The sequence below is a fragment of the Gekko japonicus genome, unplaced genomic scaffold, assembly GCF_001447785.1.
Source record: "Gekko japonicus isolate JY-2015 unplaced genomic scaffold, Gekko_japonicus_V1.1 scaffold97, whole genome shotgun sequence".
NCBI classification, from domain to species: Eukaryota; Metazoa; Chordata; class Lepidosauria; order Squamata; family Gekkonidae; genus Gekko; species Gekko japonicus.
The window spans coordinates 1,587,981-1,598,878 of record NW_015170278.1 but is presented as its reverse complement, the minus strand read 5'-3'; the positions used below and the strand labels follow the sequence as shown (position 1 = coordinate 1,598,878).

At 46.3% G+C, this 10,898-nt stretch overlaps 1 protein-coding gene across 2 annotated transcripts in view; it reads right to left on the bottom strand.

Annotated features, from left to right (window-relative positions):
- Positions 1-4,824: 4,824 nt before the first annotated feature.
- Positions 4,825-10,898, bottom strand: part of PARP3 (poly(ADP-ribose) polymerase family member 3) — a 31,060-nt gene continuing 24,986 nt past the window's right edge. For both annotated transcript variants that reach the window (XM_015417731.1, XM_015417732.1), the window contains exons 7-11: positions 9,990-10,157; positions 8,418-8,504; positions 7,335-7,512; positions 6,073-6,219; positions 4,825-5,556 (exon numbers count right to left, since the gene is read on the bottom strand). In XM_015417731.1, the coding sequence (XP_015273217.1) occupies positions 5,387-5,556; positions 6,073-6,219; positions 7,335-7,512; positions 8,418-8,504; positions 9,990-10,157 (750 nt within the window). In that variant the 3' untranslated portion in view covers positions 4,825-5,386. The remainder of the gene's footprint in view (positions 5,557-6,072; positions 6,220-7,334; positions 7,513-8,417; positions 8,505-9,989; positions 10,158-10,898) is intronic.

Below are 10,898 nucleotides of genomic sequence, written 5' to 3'. Positions count from 1 at the left end.
TCCCTACACAGAGTTGACAGCCCTGGCATCAGGCCATCATACTGCTTGCCTCATGAAGGAAAAGGTTTTTTTTCCCCCTGTCCCAGAAAGCTTTTCATGTTTCTCTAGCCTGCCGTGGTGATTAATATTTTATTACCAACTTAATTTTATTGCCTTTCAACTTAAATTATTAATAATTACTATTTTTTTGGTTTTTGCTGCTATGCAATATTTATTTTGGTTTGTTTTCTGCCTATGATAGCTGCTGTTTTTAGCTTCATACGGGTTGCAAGTGGTTCACTGGAGTATTGTCTTATTCCGTTTAGTTTGTTGTTTAGATTTGTTTTTGTACTAAAAAAGTCACAACTGGATCTTGTTACAAATAAACACATTTTGGTGGTAAAGACAAAGAACATGTTCCCTTCCTACCATAGTATTTGCCAGGGCAGTTTGTTATAGCAAATTCTGCAGATGCAATCTAGTACAGTATTTTCTGTTCTCATTGGTCCTTGTAGAGACATGGTTAAAGGTACACCTGCAAGAGAACAAGAGCAGTCCAGACTTGGGGGGGGGGGCAGGGGGAAGAATCCACCTGTTTCCATGCCTTCCCTATTTACAGCTAAAATTGGGGGTGCATCTATTTTTAACAAAAGTGAAACACAGAGGTAGTCACAGCAATCATGCTTGATTTGGCCCTTGGCATAGGGTTGCCAGGTCCCTCGGCCAGTCCACTGTGGTAGGGTTGCCAGATCCAGGCTAGGAAACTCCTGCATATGTGGGGATAGAGTAGGACCTCAGTGGGGTACAATGCCGTAGACTCCACCCTTCAAAGCATCCCATTTTCTCTAGGGGAATGGATCTCTGTAGTCTGGAGATGAACTTTAATTCTGGGGGATCCCCAGGTCCCACCTGGAGGCTGGCACCCTTGGCACCAAGTTAGCAACAGGGAACAGGATATGGGTGTTGAAATGGCCAGGTTTTCCTACAGCAAACACACCAGTGTACTCTAGGACACCCAAGTTAAAAGAGGGGGAGGGAATCTTCCCTTACCCATATTTACAGCTGTGGAAGAGCAGCTGTGTATGTGGTTTGGGTAGCAGCGGAGAGATGCTCATACCTCCTTGACGTAACCCAGTGCCACTAGTTTGTTCAGGCTCATCAGAAGGATGCTTTGACTAACAAATGATGTCATGTATCTCAGGGAACAAAACATTTGATGGCAAGAGGCTGTTTGTTGTCAGACACCACTTGTTGTTGCAAAAGGACAGACAGCAGCATTGTTACATGCCCTGGTGTGGACATGAGGGGGGGGGCAGTTCCCAGTCAAGAGTTTCTCTCATCCTGGCCCAGACGTCTGCCACATCTACATATACCTGATGTCCACTGAAGCCCCCCTTCACGGCATTGCCACGAGAACATTATCTTTTTTACAACCTTTCTTAAAATTTTGGGGGTGCATGCCCAGCACTATGTAGAAATAGCACTATTCCGCTGTCTCCTCATCTTTTGCCTGCCAGAATGCCCACATTCCCATCCATATTACTTCTGCTATTCTGTCACAGACCCTCTATCCCTACCCTTTGCTGAACTTCTGTCTGGGAGAGGGAAGATTCTGCTTACTACTTCTTCCTCTTCTGTCAGCTGGGCCTCTGGCCAGAGACACGAGTTGTCGTGTGAAAGAAGTCTTGCAATTGTACTGTTTCCGCATGAGTGTTTTTTTTAAAGATACAGAACTAATTGGCAATAAACAAAGGCATCCACCCTCTTCCATGGCATTTCTGAGAGGAAAAGTATCATCAGGCAGTGAAGGAAAAAAATCATAATCTGTAGTGAGATACAGCAACTTTCGGGGAGGGGGATGCCATAATGAAGCCAAAAACTAGGAAGAAATGGATAAACTAGGCACTTGGCCAGGGGTTCTTTTCACTGCAGGAACAGAAGCCCCCAAATGGAAAGTACTAGAGCAGCTCACGGACAAAATGCAGATGCACAAAATGAACAAAGGGGGCATTTCCTTTAATTCAAGCACAAGGCACATCTCCCCTTTCAAATGCAAGAAAAGAACATGCCGAACGCATGCTGCTGGGAAAACATCATGGTTTTTTACATGTCCTTTTTTTTTTTTGCCTAAAACCAACCTCATTTTGAAACTGGGAAGTGAACTTTGCACCCTGAAATCAATTTAATCTTGAAACCAGAATGAGAAATTCACAAGGGTGCAGGATGGGGACACCATTATTCTAGGGCTGCCAACCTCCAGGCAGTATCTAGAGATCTTCTGGGGTTACAGCTGATCTCCAGCTGACATAGATCAGTTCACCTGGAGAAAATGGCCGCTTTGGAAGGTGGACTCTGTGGCATCGTACCCCACTGAAGCCCCTCCCCAAACCCTGCCCTTCTCAGGCTCCACCCCCAAAATCTCCAGATATTTTCCAATCCAGAACTGGCAACCCTACATTATTCACACTTATGAACCTGCTGGAAAAAGTAATCTAGCTACCTTTGTGTATACATTTCCACAACCTTGAGGTGTGCACATGACTTCCATTATCTGCCAGCATAACTCCTTTTTTATTTTTTAATGGATCAGATTTGTAAAACTCCTAACCCTGGTTAAATGCCTGCTGCTCTGGAGGAACCCAGCCTCACGATCACATACTAATCTGAACATAACTTTTACCCAGAATTATTCTAGTTTGCAGCAAAGGCCTCCCTGCTTCACCAAGCTATGAAAGGTCTTGTTCATATCATGCAGCTGTGTATACAACTATGTGGAATGGAGTTTAACACAGAACTCAATTTCTGTTCCCGTCCTTTCCCCATTGTGGCTTAAAGTAGATGTTAGTGTTTGCCACCAACTGTTCTTCCTACTCTGATGGCCTCTGTGACCTACAAGAAGAAGTTGACATCATGTGGAACTGGAGGGGGGGGGCAGGTGGCCAAAATGTGGAAAACCCACAGTATGAAAGTGGCCCCTGACATCTCCCTTTACAAAAAAGTTATAAAAAACCAGGACCAAGTAAGATTACTGCCCAAGATCTTGGAAAGCAGCCACTGTTTAGAACGGACAATACTGTGTTAGACAGCCCAACAGCCTAACTCAGTTTGGAAAAAGGAGCTATGTTCCTAGACTGCTCCCTCTAATAAGTTTAGAATATAGGCCTTGCTGACCAAAGTGAAGTAGCCAAGTTCGATATTGAACTTTCACCCAACAATTCTTGACAGACCCACTCAAATGATTTACAGGTGGCCTTTAAATTCACGTCGCTATTTTTTGCTGCAGGCTGAGAACATACAAAGGATTAAAGAAAAAAAGACAGCTCTGTCATTGTCATTTCCCTCTGTAAATACGTGAAAGGCACAGTGACACTATGGTGATGGGAGCTATAAATACACAGATTAGATAAGCAGAGATTGTGAGTTTATCACACTTGCAAAAACAATAAACCACAATCATTCTCCCAGCTAGGCAGACCCTGGAGTCACAGAGTACATTACACCTTAGTTTACACTGACTTGCACAGCCACATGTTTGCTCCACTCTCATCCACCATTTCCTGTTAAACTCAAGCAATGGGTAGGAAATAAGATTCAGCTCTGTAGATCCATTGAAGGCAGAAGTGACACCTTGTGGGTATTCACCACCCCACACATGCTCATTTCTCCTTGATAGGAGAGCTGCTACACAGACATGTCTCTTGACATTCTCTAAGATTTTTTCCCTGAGAACAAGTAGTGTGGGCAGAAACATGAATAAGAAACACGAATGCTCTAGAAAAAAAATAAATTCTTCTAATGAGGAATTGAAGGAGGGGGCATGGCTTAGTGCTAGAGCACCTGCTTGGCATGCAGAAGGTCCCAGGTTCAATCCCTGGCATTGCCAGTTTAAAAAAGTATCAGTGGGTGATGTGAAGGACTTCTGCCTGTAACCCTAGAGAACCACTGCCAGTCTGAGTGGACAATACCAGCCACGATAGACTGGGGTTCTGATTCTGTGTAAGGAAGCTTCATATATCTGTGTGTACAAATCCACTGGGTTAGCTCAAATTATACAAAGTAAAAGCTGACGACTGCTTTTGAGGAGAAAGGGCATTGCATAAACACTCATGTGAGGGAAGGCTAAAGATCTGAGGTGGGATTGCTGTTGGACCACTCTTCTGTGGAGGAGGAGCATTGCCTGACTGCTCCAGTCTCACCAATCTGCAGTCCTTCCTGAAGAAACAGAACATCTGCGAAAGATTCCTACCCCCCTCAAGCTCTTTGTAGAGTGAGTTTTTGTGACATAAGCAGTGCTATGGACATTAGGGAAGAAGCTACAATGCAAACGTCTTTGCCTTTCTTCCAGGGGTTATTTTATAAAAAAAAGAGACACAGGAGTTGTGTAGACATTCACACACATATTCAAGGATCACGTGTTAGCCATATGCATTTACTAAAAATAAACCCAAATCAAAGTTCTTCAGAAGCGAGCACACATGGGACACGGAAAGTGTCAGTGGCAGCTTCCCACTAAATGTATGGCAACCATTCAGCCACTAATGTACCATACCGAGTGGCTACAACCTCTCAGCATCTGCTTTTATTGACAGATACAGCCAATCTCTTACGTGCAGTGGCAGTTCCTTGACTGCATATATGAGGTGAAGGAACACATCTCCCTCACATTGTCAGAGAAGCCCCTTATGAAGCAACACTTGCACATTATCTGTCCCAGGGAACGCGAAGAGGAAAGGTAAGTTAATAGTGTGTGTCAACAGCACATCATACAGTGCTGCTGGATTCCCTGGGGAAAGAAATAAAAGGTCATAGGCTGAGGACATTTTACATGTGTTTATTCTTGAGAGGCTCAGGTTCGGTAGGACCTTTTGGGTAGGACCCTTCACCAGGCAATCAGTGTTGTTTCTCTATACCATATAAAGAGGACAACTGTTAACATATAATGGCTATATTTTAATATTGCAAGAGATGCTCCTGTGGAGAAAGCAAGAGGGGAAAAAAGAAGAAACTGGGTTGGCTTAACATATTAATTTATTTACAGAACTGACAAGGCCAAAGTATCTCAAGAAAGGGGTTGTGCCCAAGGACCCCTTGCCAAGCTATTTTTAAGGCTACACTTCTGGCCAGTATAATCTCCTTCTTGCCAGCAAACATAAACAGATTGTCAAAATGCAAGTTATCTATGTTATGCAGTTCTGTGCAGAACTAAGAAGCTGGACATGGGTTTTTCTCTTTCTCTCCCTCTCTCCCCACAGCCCAGTTGTGATCCTGGATTAATGAGAGCGGGGAGGCACTACCAAGGCTCTCAGAACATTGTCGCAGTTACTTGCATATCCCTCTTTTGGTGCTAAAAAGGCGAGGGTCTCCTCCGTCGAGGGTTCCCAGCAGGTCAGCAGCTTTAGAAGGCATCTCAGAACTTAAGCTGGACAAGGTAGCGGATGCGGCACTGGCTCTCCTGGTAGATCAGGTATTCGCTTTGGCTAAAGCTGGAGCTCTGGTACTCAGCCATAGTTTTGGGCTTTCCCTGTGCTACCTGCACTCTTTTCCCATCCAGGGTTATCTCTTTGTTATAGGCAGGGTCTGGGGAAGACAAAGCAAGAGAGAGGCGAAGGAAGCAAGAAGTTAGCTTATGACAAGAGAGGACCCACAAGACTCCTGGAAGGGGATTTAGCTCGCCTGCCCCATCCCTGATGCTTTGTCTGACTGGCAGCCCCTTTCCCCACCCAGCTGCAGCCCCACTCCTGGCCGCTCTGCCCACCATCTGGGCTCATGTTGTGGTGGCAGCAGCAACTGCTGCTCCACTGTGGCACATCAGTAGCAGAGGGGGGGACACAGGGTAAGCAGAGTCTCCTCCTCCCCAGTCCCCACTGTCATGCTCTCTGTCTTGGGATACTTTCTACACCCCCACCGAAATTTTGAGGTTTATGATTTTTCTGCAAAGAAGGGGGGGGGGTGTGCTCTCACCAAGTTTGGAGAAAAACCTCCCTTCTCTCAGCGTGGCTCTAAGCGGTAGATTTAAGTATTTGTAAATAGGACCATGTTGACAATTCGATACATTGACAGACTGCAAGCCACCAGACTTGCTCTCATACTTACCTGGCTCAGTTGTGCCACAGGCCACGACACTGTCATAGCCATCTGGCGGCTTGCGTAGTGAAGGATCATCACGGGTGATGCGATACTCCTTACCCAGGGCCACCTCATTCAGGAACATGATCCCCACCTGCTTGGAGGTGGTGCCCACTGTGGAAAGAAAGGCAGGCCCCAGTGATGAAAATGAAGGACAGCTGGCATCCTACTACCCTAGCATCTAGGCTCTGACTGTCCTCTGTTTGAGTCTCTTGCCCACACCATACCATATCCTTCATCACATTCTGCTGCATATGGGGATCCAAATCCAGTGGGATCAGGTCAGTCAGAGGCATTGCTTCCAGAACTGAAGGCCAAGTGCATGAACTGCAGTCGACCAATGGGATACTTGGCTCTTTGTCTCCAGAGGACCCTCTGCTTTATTTGTGCCCTTGCGTGGGGCTTCTCCACTACCTTATGGCTGGCAAGCTTTGCCTTTGCTGGCGAATTCTGAGCCTAGCTATCAGGCAACGCCCTTCAGGAACACAAGGCACGTGAAAGTGTCAAGTGCAGAGAAATTCCACTCTGAGCTTTAACTAGGCAGCTTCACTGCTATCTGCAGGGATGTGTGAGAGGAGGGGCTGTAAAATGGTTTTGGGTTTCATCAGGACAATGGCTGTGGTCACACACGCTAGATAATCCACTTTCAATCCACTTCCCAACTGGATTTTGCCAGTTCACACAGTAAAAATCCAGTTGGAAAGTGCACTGGAAGTGGATTATTTAGCATGTGTGACCGCTGCCTATATTAGGTCATATTCTAGTAAACTAAACATTTATTTTCTTTTATTCCTATCCTAATCATTCAGCCCCCATCCCCCAATACCTTAAGAGAGTCACAGTTACAGTTTAAGATGTAGTCCTGATGTATACATATCTATAGCTTTCGACTCCCTAATTGGTCCACAGCTCCCTTTCCAGTCTTAAGGTTCCAAGGACTTAAGGGCTGGTGGGAAACACCATAATGGATCCAAAGGCAGGAACCAGTCATGGGGATATAGTTAACAACATGTCTTTTTTCATATTTCTTTATGAGATACAGAAAGAGTACTTTGGGCAGTGTTTCAAAGTATTTTCACAAAGGTGGCTGTGCCTACAGTTGGAAAAAAAAGGGCAAAGACCTTTCATGAACCTTTTCCCTGTAACACAGAGGAACCCACTGCAGAGAAAGGCAGAGGTGAGGGCAGAATGCTCTTCCAACCAAAGGCAACAGAGAGTTATCATCTCACCATAACATGCTGATTTGCTATTCTCAGAAGCAAAGTACAGGCCCTTGCCCACACGTCCGCCAGAGTGTGGCATGATGCGCAAGCCGCTCTTCAGGATGGCAGCAATGACAGCCACATTGGTGCCATGCCACAGCAAGTGCCTGTTCTCCAAATGGTTGTGAGTCACAAAACGAAAGGCCTGTTGGGTGTTGAGGGAAACAGGGAAGAGTTTGTGAGCAGAGCCCGTCCAGCTGGCAGGATTGCTGCCCACTAGCAGAAAAGGCTTTCTGTGGGGAACTGAGCATGACTTCTGCATATCAGAAGTCTATGGTCTAATCTGGATGAGCATCAATGGATCATGCAGAGAAAACAAACATTTTCCTCCCACCTCTTTTGGAGAGGGAGCTTTCTCCTTTAGACTCAGGCACTGTTTTCACTCACCTAAGGGGCATTCTAGGCTCCTTCACTTAAGGGTTCTGGGCACCTCACCGTTTTAAGAGTTCATCACTGTGATCCCCACTGGAAGGTGGGCAGAAACAAACATGGCTTGTCCAAGCATGTCACTTGGTTCTCACCTTAAACCATTTGTTCTGCAACTACTTTTCTATGGTTCATCCGTGTGTGGCCTAGAAAATCAAACAGTCCTGCTTTGGGGTTGCAGTTGAACTAAAGGACTGTAGTTCTCTGCCATCTCCATGAAAGCAGCCTTTGCTTTGGATACCTAAGCTGGCCTGTTGCAGAATTTTGGAGACATCTTTCAGCATTGAGGGCTACATGCAGCACTATTTGGGACAATACAGCAGGGCCATAAATCTTACACGGTGTGGTTGTTAGGCTTGCTGGGAGCCTTGTTGCTACTTGGACAGCTGACACTTGGGCTGCCTACCTAACCACAAGGGCTCCTGGAGCTGCTGGAACCAAACTAGAAGAAACCAAGGGCTGCATTTCAAGGTGGGGACAAGCTTTCATTGCTAATCTCCTGGGCAAAAAATTTTCTGGTGCCAGAGATGGACGAGCTCTGAACAGTCTATCCTCAAGACAAAACAGTTCTCATACAATCAGTTACTAGAGCACAAACGGAACAGCAATGTTAGTTAGCCTTACCTCACCCTCTCTGTTCACTTTCCAAATATTCAGGACCTTGAGTTTCCGGTATGTGCCACCAGTATTCTCTACGTAGGTTACAATCAGCTAATAAGAAGGGGGGAAAAGATTCAGATGGACAGCAAACATGTCCGTGCCAAGGTTGTGTTTTATGTATCTCAAGGAGCCAGGGCTGGCCCAAGAGGTTTTTTTGCGTCCTAGGCGGGGCTACCTTCTGGCGTGCCCCAGTGCACTAGGCGGGGCTACCTTCTGGCGTGCCCCCACACGTTGCCAACCTCCAGGCAGGGCCCGGAGAGAACATAGTCCAACTTCTCTCCCCCTTTGGAGGCTCCAAAGTTGCCAGCTCTGCCCAGGGCTGGAGGAAGCTTGGCCTGCCATCGACTCCCGTGGCAGCTGCAGGTGAGCCGGGCAGAGGAGTGCGCCAAGAGTGGCACGGGGACAAGGCCAGGCCGCTTCCAGGTGCCTTGCGACCGCGAGCATCCTCCCTCCGGCCGGCTGGGGCTCCAGTGCCCAGAGGTGGTGGCAAGGAGGAGGAGGAGGAAGGGGCCCCTCATCAAGAGGGGACCCGTGGGTGGGGAGATGGCGGCACTGGCGCCTGGGCTCCCCCCTCCCTCCCCCAACTTACTCGGCAAACTTGGATGGTCGGGCTGGGAGAAGAGTGAAGAACTCAGAGGCGCCAACGCTGCGCAGCCCGCTGCTCCTCCGACCGAGTCTCTTCCCTCCCCCCCACCTTTGCTCTCTGTTTGTGTGCGTGCGTGTGTGTGTGATTGCGGGGGGGAGGGGAGGGAAGCAAAGGCAGGGAAGCCATCATTCAGGGCTTTTGGCGGGGGCTGGGGGGCTTTGGCACCCCTAAGGGCTGGCCCGCATTCTAGACAAATGCCTAGTTTGCCTAGCGGGTGAGCCGGCCCTGCAAGGAGCATCTCCTCCCTAATGTCCTGCTAATTTAAGGTCAGCCAAGGAGGCTTAGCTCCAGATACCAGCTTATTCTGAGGCAAGACTGGCCTCCATGAGGAACTGGGCTTTTTCAGTAGCCACTCCTGAGCTTTGAAACACCCTCTCCTGAGCAGTCTACCTGGCTGCCTCTCTCTTGGCGTTCCACAGGGGGGTTAAAATGTCTTTTAGATGCCCTGTGGGAATTCAGATTTTTATTTACAGCACTGATTCTATTGGCCATCTACTGTTGGTTGTTTGATTGCCTCATTAATGTGCTGTTTTTATGCAGTAAGTTTTTAAAAACAGTAATCTGATTATTATATATCACTTGAATTTTTAAAAATGTAAAAAAATAATATATGTATAAATGTTACACACATAAGCTTCCCCAAGAGAGCAGACAGCAGCTTCAGAGAACTCTTCCATGCCAGGAAAATGGCATAGGGCTGAGGAATGGTTTAAGCTCTCTCTCCCCCTGTGTGCTATAGTCCTACCCTGAATTGGCCCCGTATGCACCTAGAAATTACGTTCTGAGCACTCCAAGAGAACATTTGATCAACAGGATCCTGAGTGGCCACATGGGGGACATGGAAACACTGTAATGTGTGAAGTGAGAAACCTTCTGAATGATTGTCAGACCTCATAATCCTCTGTTGATGGGTCCACCAGGGAAAGCTCACACTTCAACAGCTCATAGTCCTTGTCCAATGGATGGGGCACTTCCTCCACCTTCATCTTCTCTTCCTTTTCATCATCCTTCTTTTTCTGGGCCTGCAGGCTCTGGGCCAGTTCAATATCTGCCAGCACCTGGGGGAAAAAATAAGAACCCATATGGTCAAGAAATGGGTCCCTTTAAGCAGTTACTTGTTACATTCAGGTAATGGTTCAGGCTGAGGCCTAGAAAATAGGGAAGTTTCTCTCTTTGAAAACTTAGGTCAAGCTGCTTGTAGCTTCAAAGAGTCAGAGAAGGGAAATAAGAGGAAACTGAAGTGCTGGTCATACCATTAGGTCCTGGCAGTTTCAAGGCCTTGCAAAGCCACAAGAATTAAGGACGTGGCTGTTTTGCTAAAAACAGTATTCAAATAGATTGTGTGTTTGTGGATCAGGTGCAATAGAGACCTTAGATCATCTTATGTTATTTTTCCACCAGTGGATTGGCCCCAGATCCTGTTGGATTATTCCTATTTTACATAGACATCACCTCCCTATAGAACCTTGGGTGATAACCATACTGCTAGCAGATGAGGACCCTGAAACGAATCGCTTGGTGGCAAAATATCATCGATAGTGCTAATTTTAAAGCAGCTTTGAAATGCTGTAGGTAGTTTTATGCATACAAATTTTTAAAATTCTAAAACTAATTTCCATAATATGGGATTTTAAAGAATTTATGGAGGAAGCCTATAAAATGTCTATTAATATTGTTTATAAGTATGTTTATTAGTTTTTATTGTAAAAACGTTTGGTCTAAATTATCTTGTAATTATATGTAATGTGTTTTATAGTTACTGTTTGTACATTTGGCTTAAGACCTCTGGTACATGAAGC